This window comes from Trachypithecus francoisi, unplaced genomic scaffold (genome assembly GCF_009764315.1).
Source record: "Trachypithecus francoisi isolate TF-2019V2 unplaced genomic scaffold, Tfra_2.0 Lachesis_group3, whole genome shotgun sequence".
Taxonomy (NCBI): Eukaryota; Metazoa; Chordata; class Mammalia; order Primates; family Cercopithecidae; genus Trachypithecus; species Trachypithecus francoisi.
The window spans coordinates 30,359,449-30,386,378 of NW_022681468.1; the positions used below are offsets into that span (position 1 = coordinate 30,359,449).

General features: G+C 44.3%; 2 protein-coding genes across 10 annotated transcripts in view; one reads left to right on the forward strand and one right to left on the reverse strand.

Moving 5' to 3' along the window:
• Positions 1-18,452, reverse strand: part of LRRC74A (leucine rich repeat containing 74A) — a 44,859-nt gene extending 26,407 nt beyond the window's left edge. For 2 of the 6 annotated variants that reach the window (XM_033187327.1, XM_033187330.1), the window contains exons 1-4: positions 14,818-15,085; positions 11,782-11,954; positions 7,156-7,263; positions 5,498-5,594 (exon numbers count right to left, since the gene is read on the reverse strand). In XM_033187327.1, the coding sequence (XP_033043218.1) occupies positions 5,498-5,594; positions 7,156-7,263; positions 11,782-11,954; positions 14,818-14,965 (526 nt within the window). In that variant the 5' untranslated portion in view covers positions 14,966-15,085. Of the gene's footprint in view, positions 1-5,497; positions 5,595-7,155; positions 7,264-11,781; positions 11,955-14,817; positions 15,094-18,231 lie in introns of those variants that run through there. The other 4 variants (XM_033187331.1, XM_033187326.1, XM_033187329.1 and 1 more) reach the window with 4 other exon arrangements.
• ANGEL1 (angel homolog 1) overlaps positions 1-26,930 on the forward strand; it is a 76,880-nt gene that overhangs the window by 19,784 nt on the left and 30,166 nt on the right. The window contains exon 2 of one of the 4 annotated variants that reach the window (XM_033187318.1): positions 5,468-5,576. The gene's annotated coding sequence lies outside the window, so the exon portion shown is untranslated. The other 3 variants (XM_033187322.1, XM_033187319.1, XM_033187320.1) reach the window with 3 other exon arrangements.

The window sequence follows — 26,930 nt, forward strand, 5'->3', positions numbered from 1 at the left end:
CAGGAGACTGAGGCATGAGAAATGCTTGAACCTGGGAGGTGGAAATTGCAGTGAGCTGAGATCACGCCACTGCACTCCAGCCTGGGTGACAGAGCAAGACTTCATCTCAAAAATAAAATAATAAAATCAAGTAAGAAAGGAAAGGAAAGGAAGAGAAGGGAAGGGAGGGCAGGGGAGGGGAGGGGAGAGGAGGGAAGGGGACTTAAAGCAAGTATTATGTGGACAAAAGAGAACAAGGCAACTGTTTACTGTCTCCTTTAACATTGCCTTTTCTCTCTGCCATGAAATTCCAGGAGTTGGTAGCATACCCTGTGCATTCATTAGCAACATCAACCCCCAGTCTAGTGCCTAGAGTCTGTAACATCCTAAAAATGCTCATCCAAGTTCAAGCAGCAGGACTGGGACACTTGTGAGTGAGACACTTGCCATGGGTGCAAAATTTAAGGGGTGCCTAAAAATTCAGTAATCAAGAAGAAGAATATCCTAATACACTAAAAAAATCAAAATTAGTCCAAAATCATCTATATATAACAAGTGTTTTTTTATTTTTATTTTATAATTTTTATTTATTTATTTTTTATAGAGTCTCGCTCTGTCACCCAGGCTGAAGTGCAGTGGCGTGATCTCGGCTCACTGCAACCTCCATCTCCTGGGTTCAAGCAATTCTCCTGCCTCAGCCTCCTGAGTAGCTGGGATTACAGGTGTGTGACACCACGCCCGGCTAATTTTTGTATTTTTAGTAGAGACATGGTTTCGTCATGTTGGTCAGGCTGGTCTCAAACTCCTGACCTCGTGATCTGCCCACCTCAGCCTCCTAAAGTGCTGGGATTCATGCCCGGTGTGTTTATAATTTTAAATAGAGACAGAATCTGACACTGCACACACATGACTAGACCTTATTCACCTCAGTCCATTCTATACCTGTTGGATGCTGTTTTTATTTAATGTCTTGATATTTTGCTCATCATGATATTTTGGCACTCCTTACGTTTGTGACCAACGCAAGTGGCTCACTCACTTTACCCGAGTTGTGGCCCTGCTAAGCAATGTAAAACACTGGTGATTTCTGGGAAGTACATGACGTAGAGCCTTATTCCCAAATTTCCTCCTTTGAACCCTCAATAAGCTTTGTATCTTTACCATCTACATAGAGCTTGGCACATAACAGGTCCTTAATAAAGTGAGTGAACGAATGAATGAATGAATGCATTCACTGGAACACAAATTCTTGTTTGGCTGTGTCTGTTAACGGTCCAATAAAGTGAGATAATAAGCTAGTCAATGCATAAAACTAGGTGATTAGTTATTCAAATTCTTGTGTTTAAATCAGTGGTTACAGATAGTACAGAGCTGGTTGTAAAAGAATTATTTGTGAAATTTGAAAAAACACAGATTCCAAGATTTCTCCTGCTAAAGATTCTGATTTCACCAGACTGGGATAGGACTGGGCAATTTGTATTTTTATAAAGAGCTTTCTGTACTATGTTAACACATTATGTTAGGGGTCTTAGCCAATGCAACCAGAAAAATAATTAGGAGATATAAATATTGGAAAAGAAAAAACTATCATTATTTGCAGATATAGTCACCTATCTAAATAATTCTGTAAAATTAACTAACAAAATGTTAGAACTCATAAGATAATTTAATAAAGTGACTGGATATGGAATCAATGTATAAAAATTAATAGCTTTCAGACACACCAGTAATGACCAATTAGAAAATGTGATAGAAAAAAACATTCTGTTCACATAAGATAAAATAATAGAAGACCTAGAAATAAACCTAATATAAATAATGCAAGGCTTATAATAGAAGAAACTAAAACTTTACTCAAGAATATAAAAAGACCTGGGGCTGGCCACGGTGGCTCACACCTGTAATCCCAGTTACTTGGGAGGCTGAGGCAGGAGAATCACTTGAAACCAGGAGGCAGAGATTGTGGTGAGCCAAGATCGCACCATTGCACTCCAGCCTGGGAAACAAGAGTGAAACTCCTTCTCAAAAAAAAAAAAAAGAAAAAAAAGTATGTATATAAAGACCTGAAGGAGTAGAGATAAACCATGTTCATAAATGAGGAGACTCAATATTGCGAATATGTCAGTTCTTTCATAAATTAATCTAGAATATTAAATGGAACCCCAACCAAAACCCCAACAGGTGTTTTTTTCTTCTTTTTATTTTTTTCTTAAATAGAACTTGACAAAATGATTCTCAAATTCACCTGGAGGAGAAACTGTGCAAGAATAGCCAAGATTACTATTACTTACAATAGTAATAGCCAATATTGCAGAACTATTTTGAAAAAAAGATTCAAGATTACTTTGAAAAAAAGATTCAAGATTACTTTGAAAAAAAGTAATGCTCACTCACATACAAAACATATTTATTGGCTGGGCACAGTGGCTCATGCCTGTAATCCCAGCACTTTGGGAGGCCGAGGCAGGTGGATCACTTGAGGTCAGGACTTTGAGACCAGCCTGGCCAACATGACAAAACTCTGTCTCTACTAAAAATACAAAAATTAGCTGGGCATGGCAGCAGCCACATGTAATCCCAGCTACCCGGAATGCTGAGACAGGAAAATCACTTGAACCCAGCAGGCAGAGGTTGTAACCAGCTGAGATGGCGCCACTGCGCTCCAGCCTGGGTGACAGAGGGAGACTCCATCTCAAAAAAAAAAAAAACAAAAAATATTTATTATAAGATTTTATAACATATATTAAACAGTACATCATCTTTTTTTGTATTAGTCACAACATCTTATGTTATAATATGTGGTAATTATAATTTTAATATTCTAAACAAATATTAAGACAATGCAGTGTTGACATGGAAATACATAAATAGATTAATGAAATGAAATAGAGAATCTAGAAGGAAACCTGTATTTATAATGGGAGTTTAATACATGATAAAGATGATATTTTAAATTAATCATAAAAGGATGAATTATGACATTGAGATGCTGGAGTACCTGGCTATCAGTTTTGGAAATAAAACATCTGATTTCTACCTCATGCCATGCACAAACAAGTATGAGATATATTAGAGAGCTAACAGTAGAAACAACAACAACAAGAAAAATTGAAGAAAATAAAGGAAAATATTGTTACCTAATTTTATTTTGTTTTTCTTTTTCACAGATAGGTCTTACTATGTTGCCCAGGGGAGCCAGTCCTGGGCTCAAGCAATTCTCCCACCTCAGCCTCCTGAGTAAATGGGACTATCAGTGCATGCCACCACTGCTGGCTCAGGAAAATATTTTTATAAACTTTGGGAAAGAGTTTTAAAGCAAGACTACAAAAATTAAATCCATAAAGGAAAAAGACTATAAAACTTGACATCAATAAAAGACATAAACTTTGCTACAAGAAAGTACCATAAACAGGCTGGGCACGGTGTCTCATGCCTGTAATTCCAGCACTTTGGGAGGCTGAGGCGAGCAGATCATGAGGTCAAGCGATCGAGACCATCCTGTCCAACATGGTGAAACCCCGTCTCTATTAAAAATACAATAATTAGCTGGGCATGGTGGCATGCTAGTCCCAGCTACTCAGGAGGCTGAGGCAGGAGAATTGCTTGAATCCAGGAGGCGGGGGTTGCAGTGAGTCGAGATCGAGCCACTGCACTCCAGCCTGGTGACAGAGCAAGACTGTCTCAAAAAAAAAAAAAAAAAAAAAAAAAAAGAAAGTACCATAAATATAGCCTTATCTAACATTCTAACATTCAAGTATGATTACCTATAGTTTATGAAGAATGGCTAAAACTTAGTCATACTATCAACCCCATGCAACAACTGACATTTCATAGAAGAGAAAATAGAAGTGGAAGTGAGCATCTCAAAAGGTGTTCTATTTCAATAGTAATAGAATGTGTAACAGTAACAAAGAAAGTAATAGCGAGGAACACATCGAATACTTATGTACTAGGTATAGTTCTGGGAGTTTTAGATTTTAATTCACTTAATCCTCACAATAACCATCTGAGGTAATATAATTATCTTTAGTTTATGAATGAGAAAATGAGGCACAAAATGGTTAAAAAACTTGCCCAGTATCAAAGCTGGGATTTGAACCCAAGCACTGTGACTTCTACACCCACACACTTAACCATTTTGATTCACAAATAGCTTGCTATTTCTCTTCTGGGGATGGTATAGGCAACAGTTCATTGGTAGAATTATAACCTGGCAGTCTTTTTAAAGGGAAATTTGGAAATCAATTGTTAAGTTCACAAAAATGGATACATCTTCATATTCAGTAATTGTGCTCCTGGGTGTCTATCTAGAAATACAAGAACATGTGCCTAAAAGATGCATGAACAAGAAAGTCCTTTAAAACATTACTTGAAGGCAAAATTAGAAATGACTTTAATCTCTTTTCTCCCAGATAGGGGAGTGTTAAATAAACTGTACTATGTCCATAATTCAGAATACTAGCCAGCAGTTCAAGAGAATTAGATAAATCTATTTGTTTTGCCATAGAAAGAAATTCAGGATATATTTAGTGGAAAACAAGAGAAATTGGAGAATAATAACTGACCTGTAATAACATTTATGTTAAAAATACGCAAACTAAGTCTGGGTAAGGTGGCTTTTGCCTGTAATCCCACCACTTTGGGAGGCTGAGGCGGGAGGATTGCTCGAGCCCAGGAGTTTAAGACTAGCCTGGACAACATAGCGAGACTCCATCTTTATAAAGAAAAATACACAAACTTTATTTCTGTATTTTTTCCCTAGACACTCTTCAGATCTTCTCTGTATCTTAAGGGTTTTTCAGAGATATACTCCAGTGTAGATTCCTTTTTATATATCTTTCTTAGGAGTTACTTGAATTCGTGTATCTGCAAATTTATCAATTTAGGGAATATGTTAGCTGTTATTTGTTCAAATATTGCTGCTCATTCATTTCTTCTCCATCTGGAAACTACTCATTCTTTTAATTCTTTTATCTTTTATATTCTCTATGTCTTTGTCTTTCTATGCTGCAAAGATAAAATGTTTTCCACTAATTCTACTCACTCGTAACTAATGTGCCATTGAATTTATTTGTTGAGCCTTTAATATCAGTGATTATAAATTTTTCCTTGTAAGAAACTCTTGGTGTGGAGAGGAGGAGAGGTATTTTTTTAAGTGATTTGTTCTTTTATGATTTTATTTTATGTTCTTAATCATATTAAACATAGTTTACGATTGGGTGCAAGATATCTCGGTTTGCTTGTGGCTCCAGTTAATTAATAGTGCCCTATTCAGTTTGGGTGGTAAAGTATATGATAAATTATTGTTTATATATCATCTCTAATGTCGGATATGGATGATAAATGGCGGGGGCTAGGGGAGTGTGACTGGGAGGGTTTAACAGGCATAGATGCAATATTCTGGTCTCCAAGACTAGAAGAACGTGGACTGGTTCAAAGAGACATTGAATTATCTGTTTTTCCCCTCTTCCCTTCCTCTGATTCCCAGCGCCTTCTCCCTTCCTTTCCACGTGCTCACCTGAAAGCTCAAGGTTCCAGATGGAAGAACTATTTCTCTCGAAGAAATCTGAGATGATTCTGGCTCCCTCCAAACCAAGGTGATTGTTGGAAATATTCTAAAAGGCAAGAAAATACTTTGGTATGTAAAAAAGCTCACCAAAGGGCCCTTATGAACAAATGATGTCTTTTGTGGTTTACTTGAGCCCTGTGCTGAGGGCGTCGGGTTGGGATGGGGAAGGATTAGGAGGAATAGGGTGGTGCCAAGGACGAAGAGAAGGGCAAGAGGAAACCAGGCTCTAGAGCCGGCTTTTCCAGGGCCTCCCTGTGGGACCCGTGGGCTGGCTGGTCTCAGTGTTTTGAAGTTGGTTTCAAGGACTCCCTATTTTCCCAATTTAGCCTTGGTGCTTCAGATAAGCACGCTATTTTGTTTCTTTGTGTTCAAACCCAGAACAGCTTCATGTGGAGAGCTTGGCAGTGAAACAGTGAATATTGAGTTCAGAGTGCAGAATTATTGTAAATTTCACTCATTGATTCGGGAAGTATGAATTGTCCTCTTAAGCTAGTGGGAAGGACTTTATATAAAGTGGCCATTATGGTCTTAATTGGTTGTCTCCCCCTTTTCTTTGAATTTCTTTTTAAGATGGTAAAATAAGCATAACATGATTTATCATCTTTGCCATTTTTCAGTGTCCAGTGCTGTGGTATTAAGCATATTCCCATTGTGTAACCATCACCACCAGCCATCTCTAGGCACATTGTCTTTCATGAAATTATTTCATGTCTTTACTTTCTTTAAGAAAGTTCACTTTAAGGCAACTATGCAGAGCTACATTTATCAATTTTTTTTTTTTTTGAAACAGAGTCTCACTCTGTCACCTAGGCTGGAGTGCAGTGGCGTCATCTCAGCTAACTGCAACCTCTGCCTCTGGGGTTCAAGCAATTCTCCTGCCTCAGCCTCCCGAGTAGCTGGGATTACAGGTGCACATCACCATGCACAGCTAACTTTTTATATTTTTAGTAGAGGCGGGGGTTCCACCATGTTGGCCAGGCTGGTCTCGAACTCCTGACCTCAGGTGATCTGCCCGCCTTGCCTTCCCAAAGTGTTGGCATTACAGGCGTGAGCCACCATGCCTGGCCACATTTGTCATTTTTAAGGGCTTCTACGTTCCAGACAGAAATGGATTCTTTTTTCTTTCTTTTTTCTTTTTTTTTTTTTTTTTGAGATGGAGTCTCACTCTTGTTGCCCAGGCTGGAGTGCAGTGGCATAATCTCGGCTCACTGCAACCTCCACCTGCTGGATTCAAGCCATTCTCCTGATTCAGCCTCCTGAGTAGCTGGGATTACAGGTGCCCACCACCACGCCTGGCTAATTTTTGTACTTTTAGTAGAGACGGGGTTTCACTATATTGGCCAGGCTGGGCTCGAACTCCTGACCTCAGGTGATCCACCCGCCTCGGCCTCCCAAAGTGCTGGGATTGCAGGTGTGAGCCACCTTGCCCAGCCATAAATTGTTTCTTAGGATTTTCTACAGCCATAGGAAACACAGCCTCTCACGTGTGACCCGCCTCCGAGAAGTCACGTGGGAAGGGCAGGGGCCGGCAGGGCCTCCGGCTTGTCTCCAGTGGGTTGTGAATCCCCAGGGATGATGGTAGGAGCCAGCACAGCGGGGCACAGTACCATCTCCTGGAGGTAGTAGTTCTCTTGTAGCATCTCCACCAGGCTCAAGACGCCCTCCTTCATGATGCAATTGTCTTCCAGCTCCAGTTTGGTAACAGCCGTGTTGGACTTCAGCCAGCACAAGGGGAGGGAGAGAGAGACAGAAGCGGTTGGTGACCCAGTCAGTTCTCTGCTCGCCCTGGGCCAGCCATGTGAGTGGGCATGGAGATGCAGGCTAGGAATTCTGAAGGCCTGGCAAGGGCGAGGAGACCAGAACAGCGGCCGAACCAACCCGTAGAGTTTTGCTAGGACAATACGCTGATTCTGGGAGAATTTAGAAAAGGATCCTGAAGGCAATTAAAACCCTGACAAGTCGGAGGCACAAGGATAAGCTAAACAGATTTGAACTATTGAGCCCTAAGGAGAAAGAACTGTGACCTACTCCAAGATTAAGGAAAACTTGATACATTGAATAAGGATATTTAAACATAAAGATTCTTGCAAGGAGGTCCTTTAAAGCATTGATTTTGTTTTCTTCAGAGGCCTTTCTTCTAATTTAGGCTTAAGTCTTATCTGGTATACTCTTTTAAATTCGTATTAATTTATTTGTTAATTGTTATTTTTTGAGATGGGGTTTATGTTGCCCAGGCTGATCTCAAACCCATGGGCTCAAGTGAGCCTCCTGCCTTAGCCTCCCAAGTAGCTGGAATTATAGGCGTGAGCCACCACACCTGGCTCTGGTACTCTTTTTAATAGGAGGTGACCTCAAGTCCGTTTGGAAGGAATTGGACATATAAATCTGGTGAATATCTAGATCCAAACTAGTCGCATTTCTTTTTTTTTTGAAACGGAGTAATTTCTCTGTCGCCCAGGATGGAGTGCAGTGGCACGATCTCGGCTCACTGCAACCTCTGCTTCCCGGGTTCAAGCAATCCTCCCTGCCTCAGCCTCCTGAGTAGCTGGGATTACAGGTGCCCACCACCACACTTGGCTAATTTTTGTATTTTTTTAGTAGAGACGAGGTTTCACCATGTTCGCCAGGCTCATCTTGAACTCCTGACCTCAGGTGATCCACCCACCTTGGCCTCCCAAAGAGGTGGGATTACAGGCATGAGCCACCGTGCCTGGCCACTAGTCTGCATTTCTGTGAGGGGCTGGGCAAAATTCAATTGCCTTGAGTTGTGCTCAAAGGCGAGGGAGATGGCTCAGGGGGCCTCCCAGTCTAGGTGCTATTTAGCAGTGTCTAGAAACATCAGTTGAATCACCACTGCCAGATTCATACTGGCGACCAGCACATTCTAGGGGGAAGCAGGAGGCGCAGTCCTCAAATCCATCCACGTTTATTACACACAGGCCAGTGTCTATTTGTCACTCTCTGTGTTCACTGCTGGTGAAACAAGGATTAACAGAGAACATTCCCATTCTCACCCCACCTGCTGCCCCCACATACAAGGGCACGGTAATGGGCCGTCAAGGGATACAGGCAAGGATGAAATACTATCCCTGCTATTAGGCTGCTCCTAATGTAAGCCAGGGAAACACAAATACGTGAAAAGTTAATCAGTACAAAGAGCAAATAGAAGTTCAGTCCACCAGAATGTCACTATGATTACTTGTCAAATGAATGATACAGAGAATGGGGGAAGAAGAAACTCCTCCCAAACAGAAACTGCCGTTACTAAGAAACAAGTGGTCCAAGTCCCGAGAGGATGTCATTATTGTCCATGTTTTTCCCCCAAAGCCCCTGAGGTAATGGTGCATTCCTAACGCTTCATTAATCAGCCTTTCCACCCTTGACAAATCTCAAGACGGCTTTGTTCTTTCTCCGCCCCTTTCTTCCCATCCCCGGAAAACAGTGCAATCTCACATTTCCTGTCACTTCTTAAAGTGCATATGCTAAATGCAAATGCTGTTATATTTTTCAGAAAGAATGAGTGTGTTGGGGAAAGTGAAGAAAAATAAGACCGTGTATTCTAGGAATACACCGTTCGATGCCACCTGGGGGCTAGGCACTCAAAATGAACAGCAGCACACAAGCTTATCCCTCTTATCGTACAAGGAACTTACATTCTAACAATGATTACAGTAGCCCACCCCTATCCTTGGGGGAAAACATCAAGACTGCTGGTAAATGCCTGAAACCGAAGATAGTACCAAACCCTAAATATACTATGTTTTTTTCCTATACGTACTTACCCATGATAAAGTTTAATTCACAAATTAGGCACAATAAGATGTTAACAATAACTAATAATAAAATAGAACAATTATTATAATATACTATCATAAAAGTAATATTGCCAGGGCACCGTGGCTCATGCCTGTAATCCCAGCACTTTGGGAGGCCAAGTGGGGAGGATCACGTGAGGCCAAAAGTTCAAGACCAGCCTGGCCAACATAATGAAACCCTGTCTCTACTAAAAATACAAAAAATCAGCCAGGCGTGGTGGTGCACACCTGTAATCCCACCTACTCAGGAGGCTGAGGCAAGAGAATCACTTGAACCTGGGAGGTAGAAGTTGCAGTGAGCTCAGATCATGACCCTGCACTCCAGCCTGAGAGACAGAGCAAGACTGTCTCTCAAAAAAAAATAAAAGTGATGTGGATGTGGCATCTCTCTCTCGTTCTCTCTCAAAATACCTTATTGTAATGTAAGAACAACTGAAATTGTAGACAGTGAAACTGTGGATAAGGGTGGACTACTGTACCTTCTAGCAACCAACAATGACAGTGTATTTCCAGGCTTTTTGGAGCTCACCATGTATTTCATAACTGAATAGATACGGACGCACAGAATTGCCTTCCTCATTCATCACTCTCTCAGATGTCTGCATCATTGAACTTGGCCTCCTCAGTCTTCCTGCAGCTTGTCTTTGGCTGTCTCTACCATTCTGTAGCTTCTCCTGTCTCTCAGTCACTCATTCTCTATTGAATTTACTGACTCTTTTTCTTCTTTCAGATCCTTTATAAATAATATTTTTAAAGAATTCTTTCTCAGTCCTGAAACTGTCCCTATAAACTTTATAAAATTGATCAGGGAACAAGGGAGGGGAGAAACGGAAATCAGCCCAGCTTGCAGCACACACAGCATTGGTCATGAGGTCAGCTGCTCTCTGACGCCTTCCTCAGAGTTGTTTGCTGCCTGTTGCCCTAGAATCACATAGACTCTGTCACAGGATCATAGTTCCTTTTCACTGCTCTACAGATAACATGGCAAGCATTGTGAAATGTTAAGTTTTCCATCTGAGATGCTGGTGAAACTATACTGACATCAGCTGGTCTGAAGGACCCCAAGAGAAGCTGACTCACCAAAGCGTGCAGCTGCTACCTCCTGATGATTTCATCCCCCTTGTCCCGACCAATCAATGACCTTAATTTTTCAGTCCCTTGTCCTCCAAGATCCCCTTAAAAACTGTTGGCCAGGCCAGGTCCGGTGGCTCATGCCTGTAATCCCAGCAGTTTAGGATGCTGAGGTGGGTGGATCACCTGAACCCAGGAGTTTGAGATTAGCCTGGGCAACACAGCAAGCCTCCTTCTCTACTAAAAATACAAAAATTAGCTGGGTGCAGTAGTGAACACCTGTGGTCCTAGATAATCAAGAGGCTGAGGCAGGAGGATCACTTAAGCTCAGGAGGTCAAAGCTACAGTGAGCCATGACAATGCCACTGCATTCCAGACTGGGCAATAGAGAAAACCTGTCTCACACAAACAACTCTAGACCAGAACTCCTTAGGGAAATGGATGGAAGTGTTCCTTTCATTTCCTTGCTTGGCCACCCTGTGATCATTAAACTCTTTCTTTGTTGCAAACTCTGCTGTTTCAGTGCATTGGTCCTTATTGCACAGTGAGCATATGAACCTGGTGGTACTGTAAGTACTCTTTATTTTTCTCTGTTAATTCTTTCCATGGATAATTTAACTATTATCAATTTTAAATGTCACCTCTAAAGACACATCTACCTCTCTACCTTACTGAGCTGTTGTATAATGGAATTTTCTGTTTACTTTTCTAAGTGAACAAACAGTGTTGTGCTGACATGCAGTTGTTAGGTTTTCTGTTTTTCTGTGATGGGAGTCAGTTTTGTGTGTAAGTCAGTTATAATTATATAAAGTCATGATGAACTCAAGGTCAAGTCCTTGTTTGGTCATACCAAGCTGAGAGATAACACTGTTTCTGTGGGAAAACTTGATCTATTCTACAGCACAGTCTTTATGAATTATAATGTTGCACAAGGCAGACGTTGAATGGAATGGGTCAGTAGTAAACCCATTTATAGCAAAGGTGAGCTTTTGAATGGAGACCCAGGCTGGCATTTTGTTGGTGCTCTTACATTGATCATTGGGCCTGGTCACTTTTCTGGCCCCAGGGGCTGGTGCCTTTGCTTCCTGAACAGTAAAGAGTATATAGACTTCTATTTTTTTCTCCCCAAAGTCTCTGCAAGGAGCATAGACTTCTAAGGCCCAGGTTGCTAGCAGCCTCCTACCAGGAGCTAAATAAACCATCTGGCAGCCAAGCAGAGCCCAGGGCAGTGTGGGCATAAAGGTCACTATTTAGACTCCATAGGAGGGGCCCTCTGAATCTTGGGCCTACCACTCTGCCAACCCTCCACCTCCACGAGGTTTCATGAGCCCCCGTTAGCATGCTCACCACCAGGGCTATAGCAATAGCCTTGGTACCCCTGGGGCCCAGGCCGTGGTGGTTGAGGTTCACGTAGGACTCCTCCATGTTCCGAATGAAGTAGGAGACAGGCACTACACCCACCAGTTTGCAGGCCTCCAGGTACAGCTCCTTTTGTCCAGTGGTGAAAAATTTCTCATTATCTGCAGAGAAAGATGGGCTGAAATAGGATTTCTCTTCCACCTTTGCCTTCTCTCCCCTCTAGCCCCAGGTCACATTCACTCATGTCTAGACTGTCCTCTGCCAGAGGATCTCTCCCTGTGGATATGTGCTAAGAAGCCAGCTCCTGTCTGGGACATCAGTCCATGGTGGGAGAGGGAGACTCTAACTCCAGAAAGTCCCAGATGAATGTTTTCCTTTGGGTAGGAGATGAGGCCCATGGTTTTAGGCCAGAAGCTTTCCTAGAAGTGAGCAGTGTGCTTTACCCCACCTGCCCAGGTTGGCCACATCCAGTGACTGGTCAAGGACATAGAAGGCCCAAGCCCTCTTGCCCACTTTTGGACAATTCTGAAAGGCCAAAAGCAGATGACTTTTGATGGTTGATGGAGTCTCCATTTCACTTTTAATTTCACCACCACTATCCCAAGGTTGTGAGTCATGAAAGAAGCTTCACCAAAGACTAATAGAGGCACTGACATTTAAAAAGCCCAACTAGGACAGGGTGGACCTCTCAAAATGGCAAACCAGTGAATATGGAAAGACTTCCACATCAGCGAGAAACAAGCATGCTTGCATGTGAATGGTCTTTCTTCTTTCGAAAGCTTGCGTGTCATTTTCCTTATAAAAAGGACTGTCGTCCTTGCTTTATCGACGACAAACCTAGCCTCAAATGACACACAGTTGGTCAGTGCTAAAACCAGCTAACAGAAGTAGGGACTGCACCTTTCCATTCTAACCCCTGGAGGCCTTTATTCCTTAGGCTTTAGGCCAGCCTGGCCCATCGTCACTGGGCATCAGGCCTCCCTGGATTCTGGGTGCCCCACAGCTGTGTCCTCATTAGGCAAGTCCAGCCTATGGCAGGGCTTCCTGGAGCCAGCTGGCCTCTACGTCTGCATCTGTTTTTCCTTCGGATCCCAGGGCCTTTGGCCAACACCCTCCCCGCCCAAACAATCTAAGGCTGACAATGGGAACTTTGTTGGTAAAAGGACAAGTGCTTTACAGGGAAGCTGATTTTGCAAGCACAACTACAAAGTAGACTTATCTTTGGGATGCTTGTACAGCAGCACTTCTCAACCTCATCACTGCAGGTATTTTGGGTTGGATAATTCTGTTTTGAGGGCTGTCCTGTACATAGTAGGGTATTTAGTAGGGTCCCTGGCATGGAACCACAAGATGCCAGTAGCAACCCCCCACCCCCTAGTTTGCCCAATGTCCCCTGGTGCAAAATTGCTTCCAGGTGGGAACCACTGTTGTGGAGAAAAACAGCTCATGGCATGTGAGCAAACCAGGCTCGTCTCCCCCTCTTCTCTAGACTCACAGCCAGCATTGCTCCCAGCTGGCCCATTTCCCATGCCCTCCCTGCTCATTCCCAGTGTCTCAGCAACCACAGCAGGGGCACCAGGAGCCAGGGCTGCTGTCCCTTCAGGACAGTTTTTGGTGCCAAATTCAGCCATTAGAGATTCCTGTTGGTCAAAGCAGGGAAGGTAACCCCCAGTTTTATCCTTGGGACTAATTCTGCTGGGTTTGATGCTGACCCTTTCTAGCTGTGTTCCCTATTGTTATGTTTTATGGGCAGCTAGAGACAGTGAAGGTAACCCCCAGTTTTGTCCTTGGGACTAATTCTGCTGGGTTTGATGCTGACCCTTTCTAGCTGTGTTCCCTATTGTTATGCTTTATGGGCAGCTAGAGACAGTCTTAGCACTTGCTGCAGTCAGGGGAAGAGGTAGGGGGAATGAGATAGAAACAGGACCCTTTGGCCAAACATCCAGTGTTGTCCTTTGCTACCTCCTCCAACCAGGTGAATGAAGTTGGGTGTTGGAAGCAACGTTAGCAACAGACTTGAAGTGGATAAGAAGCCAGAAAAAGAGCAACAAGCTGCCTGGGGGACAGTGGGGAGGAGGTCTGCGTGGAAGGGTGAAGATGTATGTTGTATGTTGACCATGGTGGAGAGGTTTATAAACTGACTCGATGCAGATGAACTTCACAGTTTAATTTGGCAGAATTGGCCTTCCTCCATCTCTGCTGCCTGTGAATCACTGCCCACCAGCCAGCTGCAAGGCCACAGGAAAGGGAAGTTAGCCTTGGCCTGGAAAGTTTGAGGCTGGCCCTGTCAGATGGAACCAGTGTCCCCTTGCTTCACAACTGTTCTCTTTTGATGTTTCCCTTCTTGGGGAAACTGGGGGAAGAGAGAGGGTGGAGGTGTTGTTTGCATTAACAGAGTCTTTGTTTCAGCTCAGCCAGTCCCGATACCCAGGCATGCTTAGATTTATCAAGAAAAGTAGGGGAAACCAGAGCTCTCAGGTGAGTGTGGGAAAGTCACTGGGATGCAAGATAGGCCACAGAAACACTCCAGGGGCCTGGAATATGGAATACAGAAGGCAGGACCATCAGAGTGAGTCAAACATGGGATCAGCCAATATGCTGGGCAAACTCCCATTGTCCCTGGGCAATGCCTGTGATCTCTTTTAAGGCCCAGTTCTTCTTCTGTTAAAAATGGGCAATGATGTCTACCTTCTAGGACTATTGCAAAGATTGCATAGGATGCCCCATGTGGAAATATTTAGATCAGAAAACCCTGTTTGTGTATTGATTCAGCTTTTAACAAGCTGACGTGAGGGTACTGCTCCTGAGGCAGGTGACAAGCGTGGGAAGCTGAACCTGCTGCCCCCGGCCAGCCTGGAGGAGGACTCCAGGCAAAATCAAGCACAGGCCTTTCTACCACATTTCCTCCACAGGCCGTCCGCGGGGCAGACTCTGGAAAGGAGTGAGATGACAGCTCCTGGAAACCAGATTTCTCCAGCTTCTGAGGAGAAGCTGCCCTGATCGCCCCCAAATGCCCATGCTCACCTTCAATCTCCAGGTCTGTTTCCGAATTCTCCCGGGCTGGTTTCACTTTTTCTACAGTTGGCGGGGGTTCGGCCTCACAGTAGAGCATTTTATCGCTGCTCTGTGGTACTAGCTCAGTTTCAGTCTCATCTGGAAGAAAAGAACTCATCTCCTTGATGCCAGGAATAAAACCTGCTGGCCTCTCCAGTAAAGCTTGCCGCTACCACCCCTCTGTCTCTGCTCCCTTCCTCTGAGTCCCAGGTCCTCAAGGTGCCAAGCCCTGCCAAGGCAAGTCCACTCTACAAACCCGCCTTCCCCAATAGCGCTGCCTCCAACTGCTGGGTCCATGGGGGCTTGTGAAACCGACTCCCTTCTGCTCCCTGGAGACTGGCTGCTCCTGCCCCCTTCCCTGTCTGAGGCCTGCCTTGGAGATCAGCTCCTTGCTCACACTTTCCCCTTCTTATGTGTTTGGGTGGGTTTTGAGGTGTGCTGGTACTCTTTCAGGTGAAAGGTTGGGTCCCGATACACAGGCTTCCTTATTGTCAGGCACAAATGGTGCCAGGGAGTATAAGGGGCAGGGCAGGGCAGGGCAGGTGGCAACTTAGGTCGAATAGAAAGTAAAATGGACCAGGAGCAGTTCCAGAGAGCAAGAGAAGAAAGGGTGACTGGGCTAGCCTTGGCCTGGGAAGTTTGAGGCTGGCCCTGTCAGATGGAACCAGTGTCATTCTCCCCTTGCTTCACAAGTGTTCTCTTTTGATGCTTCCCTTCTTGGGGAAACTGGGAGGAGAGAGAGGGTGAAGGTGTTGTTTGCATTAACAGAGTCTTTGTTTCAGCTCAGCCAGTCCCGATACCCAGGCATGCTTAGATTTATCAAGAAAAGTAGGGGAAACCAGAGCTCTCAGGTGAGTGTGGGAAAGTCACTGGGATGCAAGATAGGCCACAGAAACACTCCAGGGGCCTGGAATATGGAATACAGAAGGCAGGACCATCAGAGTGAGTCAAACATGGGATCAGCCAATATGCTGGGCAAACTCCCATTGTCCCTGGGCAATGCCTGTGATCTCTTTTAAGGCCCAGTTCTTCTTCTGTTAAAAATGGGCAATGATGTCTACCTTCTAGGACTATTGCAAAGATTGCATAGGATGCCCCATGTGGAAATATTTAGATCAGAAAACCCTGTTTGTGTATTGATTCAGCTTTTAACAAGCTGACGTGAGGGTACTGCTCCTGAGGCAGGTGACAAGCGTGGGAAGCTGAACCTGCTGCCCCCGGCCAGCCTGGAGGAGGACTCCAGGCAAAATCAAGCACAGGCCTTTCTACCACATTTCCTCCACAGGCCGTCCGCGGGGCAGACTCTGGAAAGGAGTGAGATGACAGCTCCTGGAAACCAGATTTCTCCAGCTTCTGAGGAGAAGCTGCCCTGATCGCCCCCAAATGCCCATGCTCACCTTCAATCTCCAGGTCTGTTTCCGAATTCTCCGGGCTGGTTTCACTTTTTCTACAGTTGGCGGGGGTTCGGCCTCACAGTAGAGCATTTTATCGCTGCTCTGTGGTACTAGCTCAGTTTCAGTCTCATCTGGAAGAAAAGAACTCATCTCCTTGATGCCAGGAATAAAACCTGCTGGCCTCTCCAGTAAAGCTTGCCGCTACCACCCCTCTGTCTCTGCTCCCTTCCTCTGAGTCCCAGGTCCTCAAGGTGCCAAGCCCTGCCAAGGCAAGTCCACTCTACAAACCCGCCTTCCCCAATAGCGCTGCCTCCAACTGCTGGGTCCATGGGGGCTTGTGAAACCGACTCCCTTCTGCTCCCTGGAGACTGGCTGCTCCTGCCCCCTTCCCTGTCTGAGGCCTGCCTTGGAGATCAGCTCCTTGCTCACACTTTCCCCTTCTTATGTGTTTGGGTGGGTTTTGAGGTGTGCTGGTACTCTTTCAGGTGAAAGGTTGGGTCCCGATACACAGGCTTCCTTATTGTCAGGCACAAATGGTGCCAGGGAGTATAAGGGGCAGGGCAGGGCAGGGCAGGTGGCAACTTAGGTCGAATAGAAAGTAAAATGGACCAGGAGCAGTTCCAGAGAGCAAGAGAAGAAAGGGTGACTGGGCTAGCCTTGGCCTGGGAAGTTTGAGGCTGGCCCTGTCAGATGGAACCAGTGTCATTCTCCCCTTGCTTCACAAGTGTTCTCTTTTGATGCTTCCCTTCTTGGGGAAACTGGGAGGAGAGAGAGGGTGAAGGTGTTGTTTGCATTAACAGAGTCTTTGTTTCAGCTCAGCCAGTCCTGATACCCAGGCATGGGTAAGAATTTGACTTACCTTCTCTTCCTTCCAATCTAACATTGATTTGTGATCAGGAAGAAGGAGGGGCTTGAAAATCTCCCTTGGGTTGAAATGAATTACTATGATTAATTCATAGTGATGAATTAATCGTATTCATTACTGGGAACAGAGCTTCCCTCACGCCAGTCCTCTGTGCTTGCTAGATGTGGTTTTACCACCTCTGGGCCATTGACCTGGGATAAGCCATAGGCTTGTGGAACCCACACATAAAATCCAGAGCTCAATCCTTGGGCATCAGCAGGACTCAGTAGTTTCAAGAAGCCACACCATGCCTCTGAATGACCTGTCAGAATTTAGCCAACCTACTCATTGGGTGGGCTGAGCATTTGTGGCAGGGGTCGCCAGTTTTGACCACCCAGATTCTAGGATGGTGGGGTTCCTAATGAGTCCGTGTTCTTTCTTAATCCTTGTCCATAGACCCAGGTTCCAACATTTATCTCCCAGCCTGTCTGGGACACACAGTGCAGGTAGCAGTAGCCTGGTAGTTAGAAGACAGACAGCAGCACGGCTGCCAGACTGCTGAGTGCCTTAGAAAAGTGATGAATTTCTAAGTCTTAATTTCCTTGTCAAACAATTTAGCATTCCATACAACCAGTAGGATGCTGGTAAATATTTAACAATTGATTCTCCAGGAAAAAAAAAAAAAAAAACAGCAACACCAAAAACATCCTGATTTATAGTGTTAGCCAATTCATGTGGTGTAAATATTCCCAATGTGGCTGATTTCAGACTATAAATATGGTATCAACCAGCCCACACAATACAAATTAAAGCTGGCTGGAGCCAGTATGACGTAGTTCTAGCATAGCACTGTAGCCAACTCTTCCTGTTTGCCAAGCCCTGAACCCAAGTCAGTATAACACATCATCCCACTTCTAGAGGGTCCCAGTGAGGAAAGAAGTGGGCTTCAGGGTCCTGCGATCACTAGGTGTTGTACTGATGCAGCGGGGATGGGCCTGAGTGGTGAGAGATGGGATGCCCTTTCACCTTCTGTCTCAGGCTGAAGAGGCTTGTCATTGTCCATGGTGCCAGGACCCTCTTGAGGGCAGCTGCCAACTTCTTGCCACCTCTTGACTGCTTCCCTAAGAAGCACAACTGTCCATTCGCCTCTGTCTCAAACTTTGTGAACTTCTCTCATGAGGGGGCATCCCAGGGGAGCCTGTAGTTATCCTTCCCTCCCAGCAAGCCCTGGGAAGAGTGGGCTTTGATGGGAATTGGATGTGCATGAATTTGACCCCAACTCTGTCTGGGAGAGGTAGCTACTTCTCCAGCTCATCCGGGAGAGTGAGACTGCTCTATTGCTGGGAGCCCTGTCAAAAGGATGCCCACCCCCCTGTGACTTTGTGACTCAGGAGCCACTTTCATTTCATCTTCAACATTCCATGACCTCATGCAGTCATTGTGATTCACATGGTGGACCTGGCAACAGCAGGCCTCCCGCCCTCTGGGTGGTTCTGGCAGGCACCTGTTCTCATATGTCCACTGGGGCCAAGCCCAGGCTTGGCTGTGAGTGCTCAGGTGTGGTGCGGGGGGCCTCTCAGTGGTGTTGTATTTCCCTCTGAGTCAGGACCCAACCCAAGCCCCTTAATTAGGGGACTGTGAAGAGCCGCCATCATGTTCTTCTCACAAGAGAGCTGTGCTTCAGGTAGGAAGTATTTCAGTGGTGGGTGAAGTTGGTTTTCTTCTGCCCAGCTCTTCTTCCTTTTTTCTTTTTCCCGTGGGAGAGCATCTCAACCTCGGAGCTGAAGATCAAAAGCAAAGCGCAATGAACATATGTCCTATCACTATAGTTTGTTGCAGCCAAAGCATTGTTAAATCCAAACTACGGGGCTGCCTACCTTGAGACCGTTCAACCAGCATTCCCACATTCGGCCATTCTCACGTGCGTTGGAGTTGAAGTCCAGTTGCCGTTTGGTGTCAGGAGAATCTGGAGGTGCATTTGTTCTTTCTTGATAAGTTTTCAGGACATCAACGGTCAGGTCAGTGACTGGAGGGCTTGAAGATGTGAAAATTCCTTTTTCTTTCCTTTTTTTTTTTTTTTTTTGCTACTCAGAATGAGGGAGATCTAGAAACTTGTGCAAGGAAAACATGATTAGAACTGTGGATCAAAATAAATATGTATGCCTGAGATGTTACTTATTCCTTCGAGCATTCACGCTGAGAAATACTTATTGAGTCTCTATTATGCACGGGCGCTAAAATAGGCACCACTGTGGGGAAGGGATGCAGACATGATGAAGACAGCACCCTTTTAAGGCATGTGTAATGCATGATAGAAATTGACAAGGCCACACTAGGGTGAGGGTACCAGGCAAATACTTTTGGCAGAGTTCTTGCTCATATAAACAATTTGAGTCACCTTAAGTAACATGTCAGCACCATTCTGGTGGCTAATCTCATGTGGTCCTTCTAAAGAAACACCAAACAGGCCAGGGGGATGATCAGTTCCTAGGATGATCAGGTAGACATGAGTCCACCGGTGATCCTCAGGGCATCTGGCTGACCCACACTATTGCAGAGGATAAGGAAGCATTAACTGGGAGAAAGAGGGATCAGAGGGCATGTGTGTCCTGGTCTAGGGCTCTGGGTGCTCTACTTGGAGGGCACCATCTGGTCTTAGGTACTGAAGGGTGAGTGAGAAAAGCTAGAGGTAGGTGCTCCAACTAAGCCACTGGACAGAGGCACCATCAGCCTGGGTCTAACAGCAGCAGGGAAACTGAGAAGGGTCTTTGGGGAAATGTGCTGGGAGTTCAGGGAGGGTGAGGCTTCTTCACACTGGGGAGCTTTCTTGGGCTCTGGACAAGTAGAGTCTAGGGAAAAGGCATTTCCTGGAGGTCAGGATAAAGGAAGGCAGCAGATCTCCAGGTAGGAGTGCAGGCTGTGAAGAAGAGTAGCGGAACGGGAGGCCACCAGGGCCAGAGCAGCTTCAGGGAGAGATCCGAATGAAGAGTTTTGAACAGGAGAGTGACATCATCAGAGATTTTCTTTAGAATGGTGGACAGCAATATTCTTTGCATAATAGTTATTTCTGGAAAAAATAAAAATGTTTAAGGACCATAATTTTTAAAAATGTGTACCTTTTAAAAACCCTGAAATGTAATACCTGTAACTTCTTTTTATAACTTATTATTTTTCAAAATTTCTGTGTGATTTTTTTCTCTCGAAATTTCTCTTTTATTAAAGGGGTTTCTTTTTTTTTTTAGATGGTGTCTTGCTCTGTCGCCCAGGTTGGAGTGCAGTGGAGCGATCTCAGCTCACTGCAACCTCCATCCCCTGGTTCAAGTGATTCTCCTGCCTCAGCCTCCCGAGTAGCTGGGACTACAGGCACGAGACACCACATCCAGCTAATTTTGTATTTTTAGTAGAGATGGGAGTTTCACCATGTTGGCCAGGCTGGTCTCAAACTCCTGACCACAAATGATCCACCCACCCCGGCCACTCAAAATGTTGGGATTATAGGCGTGAGCCACTGTGCCGACCAAGGGCATCTTTTTTTTTTTTTTTTTGAGATGGAGTCATGCTCTGTCTATTGCCCATGCTGGAGTGCAGTGGCACGATCTCAGCTCACTGCAACCTCTGCCTCCTGGGTTCAAGCAATTCTTCTGCCTCAGCCCCCCAAGTAGCTGGAATTACAGGTGCGCACCACCATGCCTGGCTAATTTTTCATATTTTTAGTAAAAACAGGGTTTCACCATATTAGCCAGGCTGGTCTCAAACTCTTGACCTCAAGTGATCTGCCAGCCTCGATCTTCCAAAGTGCTAGGATTACAGGCGTAAGCCACCATGCCCAGCCACATTAAAAAAAAAATTTTTTTTTTTGAGACGGACTTTTACTTTGTTGCCCATGCAGGAGTGCAATGGCATCATCTTGGCTCACTGCAACCTCTGCCTCCTGGGTTCAAGCGATTCTCCTGCCTCAGCCTCCTGAGTAGCTGGGATTACAGGCATGTGCCACCATATCCGGCTAATTTTGTATTTTTAGCAGAGTTGGGGTTTCTCCATGTTGGTCAGGCTGGTCTTGAACTCCCGACCTCAAGTGATATGCTCCCCTCAGCCTCCCAAAGTGCTGGGGTTATAGGTGTTAGCCACCATGCCCGGCTCCAGTCACATTTTTAAAATTAATCTTTTTATTTTGAAATAATTTTAGATAACAGAATTACAAATATAACAGAGAGGTCCCATTTATTCTTCACTCAGCTTCACTTTATGTTAACATCTATATAACCATAAAAAAAGATCAAAACTAAGTTAATATCAGTGCAATGCTATTAATTAAACTACAGACTATATTTGTATTTTACTAGTTTTCCCATTAATGTCCTCTTTTGGTGCCAGGATGCCATATTACATTCGTTATTGTGGCTCTGTTGATCTCCTCCAAACTGTGACATTTCCTTAGTCTTTCTTTTGTCTTTCATGACCTTGACACTTTCAAGGAGTACTGGTCAGATATTTAGAATGTCCCCAGTTTTGGTCTGGCTGATGTTTTTGTCATGGTTATTGGGAAGGGTGCCACATAGTTGATGTACCCTTCTTGGTGTGTGTCAGCAGTACATTATGTCAAGATGTATTATATTGATCACTTGGTCAAGGAGGTATCTGCCAGGTTTTGCTACAGTAAAGTTGCTATTTTTCCTTTTATACAGAATACAGACTTAGATACTTTAAGACTCTGCAAACATCCTCTTTCTGCTCAAATTTTTGCCCACTAATATTAGCATCTATCAATGGATCATGCCTCAACAATTACTATGGTGTTCTCCTGGTGATTTTCTGTATTTGCAATCCTTCTACATTTATCGACTGGAGTTTTTCTATAGGAGTTGCCCCTCTCTACCACTTGTTTATTCAGTTGTTTGTATCTATAGGGACTCAGGTTTATTTTATTCCTTGGGTTACAATACAATACTATCATTTATTTTACTGTTCAATTTCCAACTTTGGCCACTGGGAGTTCATTCAGGTGGGTTCCTGTGCCCTTTTGACATCCATCTCCCCCTTTTTTTGAGCACTTCCTTACTCTCTGGAGTCACAGAAATTACTTTTCTGGGCGAACGCGGTGGTGCATGCCTGTAATCCCAGCACTTTGGGAGGCTGAGGCAGGAGGATCACCTGAAGTCAGGAGTTTGAGACCAGCCTGGCCAACATGGTGAAACCCTATCTTAGCTAGGTGTGGTGGCACATGCCTGTAGTCCCAGCTACTCAGGAGGCTGAGGCACAAGAATCACTTGAACCCGGGAGGCGAAGGTTGCAATGAGCAGAGATCTCTCCGCTGCACTCCAGTCTGGGCGAGAGTGAGACTCTGTCTCAAAAAAAAAAAAGAAGAAATTATTTTTCCAAGGAGAATTGTATTTGGAAACCTAGATCTGGGAGGTTGTGCACTCATCACTATGTGGGTATCACTACTTCTGGACTTTTTGGTGAATAGAGCTAGGAAATATATGTGTGTGCATGTAAACTAACCCACTCATAACAAACATTTATATTTATTTCCATACCAGTCCATCTATATATGTACACTGACCAAAAGCCATGAGTCTATACTTATGCCTCGATCCCCAGTCCAGCACTACGTGACTCATTCATGCCGTCTCCTTTTTCGTATTTGTCATTTCTTTCTCCTGGCCATAAACCTGGCTCTTGTTTTCTACCATATATCTGCTTATGTGTTCATCTCTAATATATATACATAATTAGTTTCAGAATTGCCAAGCCATAGTCCTAGAAACAAATTTACTAACTAGAGCATGGTGTCTGTTAGTATATAAGGTTGTGGTTGTTTACCCTTATGGTATCCAATCAAAATACATTTTTCCCCAGTTACTTAGGTCAACTCTTTCTTCTCACCCTCTTCAGTGGGTTATTTAATTCACGTATAATACAGTTAGATTCATTTGTCAGAGTCTGCATTTCGTGTTTCCTCACACATCCTGGTTGATTTTATTATGGCTGATATATGGCAGAATTCATTCTTTGTGGTGTAGAGTTCTATATGTTTTGACAAATTCATGAAATCATATATCCACCACCACAGTCCCATTCAAAAGAGTTCCATCACCCTCAACAGCCCCTCATGCTGCCTCTTTTACCCCTCGTCCCTCCCTATCTCCTGGCAGCCACTCTTCTCTTTTCTATCCTAATAGTTTTGCCTTTTCTAAGTTACATTAATGAAACCATACAATGTGTCTTTTTTTTTTTTTTGAGACGGAGTCTCGCTCTGTCGCCCAGGCTGGAGTGCAGTGGCCGGATCTCAGCTCACTGCAAGCTCCGCCTCCCGGGTTCAGCCATTCTCCTGCCTCAGCCTCCGGAGTAGCTGGGACTACAGGCTCCCGCCACCACGCCTGGCTAATTTTTTGTATTTTTAGTAGAGACAGGGTTTCACCATGTTAGCCAGGATGGTCTCGATCTCCTGACCTCATGATCCACCCGCCTCGGCCTCCCAAAGTGCTGGGATTACAGGCCTGAGCCACCGCGCCCGGCACAATGTGTCGTTTTTTCAACTAGCTTCTTTCATTTAACAAAATGCATCCACGTTGCTGCAGAGTTCCTTTTTATGGTAGAGTAATAGTCTGTTACAGAGATGTACCACACTTTGCTTATGCATTCACCTGCTGAAAGACACCTTCTTATTTTCCTCTTTTTTGGTGATTATGAATAAAATGGCTATAAACATTCATGTGCAGGTTTTTGTTTGAACATGAGCTTTTTTCTCTCTTGAGTTCTCCTGCCTCAGCCTCCTGAGTAGCTGGGATTACAGGCGTGTGCCACCACGCCTGGCTAATTTTTGTATTTTTATTAGACACAGGGTTTCACCATTTTGGCCAGGCTGGTCTTGAACCCCTGACCTCAGGTGATCCACCCGCCTCAACCTCCCAAAGTGCTGGGATTACAGGAGTGAACCACCGCGCCCAAATGTGTATGCCCATTTTGAATTCCCACCAAGAATGTATGACAGTATCAGTTGCTCCACATCCTTGCCAATATTTACCATTTCCAGTTTTTGGTTTTGTTCTTCCATTCTAGTAAGTGTGTAGTGGTATTTCATGGTTGTTTTAATTTGCATTTCCTCAATGATTAATGATGTTGAGCATCCTTTTGTATGCTTATTTGCCATTTATATTTCTCCTTTGTTCAGATCTTTTGCTTATTTAATTTTAATTTTAATTAATTAATTATTTATTTTGAGATGGAGTTTCGCTCTTGTTGCCCAGGCTGGAGTGCAATGGCATGATCTTGGCTCACCGCAACCTCCACCTCCTGGGTTCAAGTGATTCTCCTGCCTCAGCCTCCCCAGTAGTTGGGATTACAGGCATGTACCACCACGCCTGGCTAATTTTGTATTTTTAGTAGAGATGGGGTTTCTGCATGTTGGTCAGGCTGATCTCAAACTCCTGACCTCAGGTGATCTGCCCGCCTCGGCCTTCTAAAGTGCTGGGATTACTGGCGTGAGCCACTGCGCCTGGCCTTTTTGTTCATTTTAAGTTGGGTTATTTATTTTCTTATGGCCGAGTTTGGCAAATTCTTGATATATTCTGGAAATAAATCTTTTGTCAGAAATGTGATTTGCAAATATTTTCTCTCAGTCTGTGGCTTGTCTTCTCATTCTCTTAACAATGTCTTTCACAGAGTAAAAGTTTCAATTTAAATAAAGCCAAATTTTGTCAAAATTATACAAATAGTTTTTTTTCTATTATGGATCACATTTTTGGTGTCATATCTAAAAATTATTTGCCTAACCAAGGTCATGCGGATTTTCTCCTGTTTTGTTTTAGAAGTTTTATAGTTTTGGCTTTTGCATTTAGGTTTATGACCCATTTAATTTTTTTTATTGCAGTGAAATATGCATGATAAAATTTGTCATTTAACCATGAAATTTAACATTTTAAAGTGTACAATTCAGTGAGATTAAGTATACGTATAATGTTGTGCAACCATCACCACCATCTATTTCCAGAACTTTTCCTGTGACCCATTTTGAGTTAGTTTTTGTATAAGGTGTGAAGTTATAGGTTGAGTTTCATTTGTTTCACATGTGGACGTTCAATTGTTCCATCGCCATTTATTGAAAGACTCTTCTTTTGTCATTTAATCGTCTTTTCACCATTGTTGAAAATCAGCTGAATTTGTATCTTTTCGATTTTGTTGTGGGGCTAGTATTTCGGAAACCACATAACCAGCATGTGCTGTACCCTCTGATTAAACTGTTGTGCTTTTGAACTACTGGTTTGTGAGGTAAGCCTTCATGGTACTGAGAGGTGGATCTGAAAGCACTTAGGGGTGGGAGGTGAATTGACTGTACAGTTAATTCAAGGAGCTTGGCTTACATTTTGAGGACAGTGGGAGTTTGCAGTAAAAGGTTTTAGGCAGCAGTGACCTGATATGATTCACACAGTGAAAGATTGCTCTGGCTGCAGTGTGGAAAATGGATCCAGGCAGAGGAGAATCAACACTAGTCAGGAGTGGCTGGAGGAAGTGGATCCACTGTATAAATACAAAGAAGGCCAAACCAGTTGGATCTGGGAATCAATCAGATATAAGAGAGAAAGAGAAGAAAAAAGCGGGAGCCAGGATAGCTCAGTACATGGTTGTGCCACTCCTAAAGGACAGAACAAAGGAGCTGGGGCAGGAGTCTTTTGGAGGATGGTGGTGATGGGTACAGCTTTGCCTGGGTTGTCTTTGAGTTGCTGCTGGGGTATCTGTTGGGAGAGGTCCACAGGCAAAAAGATTTATGGGTCTGTGGCCCAGAAAAAGGATCGGTATTTGAAGCCACTGGAGTGGTGAGACTTTCTCAAGAAGGGACGGTGGAGGAAGAGGAGGGAAGAGGCCAAAGGAGAAATCCTAGGAACATCATCAGGAAAAGGATGGTGGTGAGAGGAACAGAAGTGAAGGACACAGGGATAGGACATCCACCAAGACAAGCGAAAAACAAGAATGTCACAGAAACCAAGGGAAGAGAATCTTACAAGAAGGGGGAAGTTATGCAAAATTACAGAATATTCAGGAAATAATAATGCTTAGGGCGTGTTCTTTCTGCAGGACCCTACTATCCTCAACAAGGAAAGCATCAGGAACAGTGAGGAGGGAGTTTTGGTGGCGTGATGGTGGTGGAAGCTATATCATAGTGGAATGAGCATGAATAAGAGTGAGGAATTATAGACAGCAGCTGCAGACAACTCTTGCAAGAAGATTGGCTGTGAGAGGTGGGAACGCAGGGGCTAGCTGGAGAGGACCTGGCACTGAAGAAGGGCTTCTTGACAGGAGTGATTTGAGCATGTCTTAAATGTTGATGAGAAGCGGTCAGTGAAGGAAAGGAGAGGGGTAGTAGAAGGAGCGTCATCTCAGAGGAGGCAGGCAGGAGGGGGTCCGGAGCATGGTGGAAGTTCCAACTGCTGTGTTGGGAGAAGAGGAAGAGGTGGTTAGAGATGCTGGTCAATGCATTATTGTAGCAACAGGGATTAGAGAATTTACACTTCGTGGCTCTATTTTTTCTCTAAAGTTGATGGGGAGATAATCTCCTGAGAGCAAGAAGGGAGGCAATAGGGCAGCAAGTTTGAAAAGAATGATCATTGTGAGAATGGGAGAGAAAGCTAATTAAAGAGCATAGAATTGCTGGGGAGGGTTGAGGGCAGAAGAGAGGTTGGAGACTAGCACACTAATGGCCTCAATCTATGGAGGTGGTAATTTTATTCATCGGTGCTCAGCAGCCCAGATGTAAGAGCCAAGAAGAATAGTTTTACCGACCTACGCAGATATAATCCAAGAACAATGGGCAGGAGAGTTGATGATATTGGGGAGAGTGATTTAAA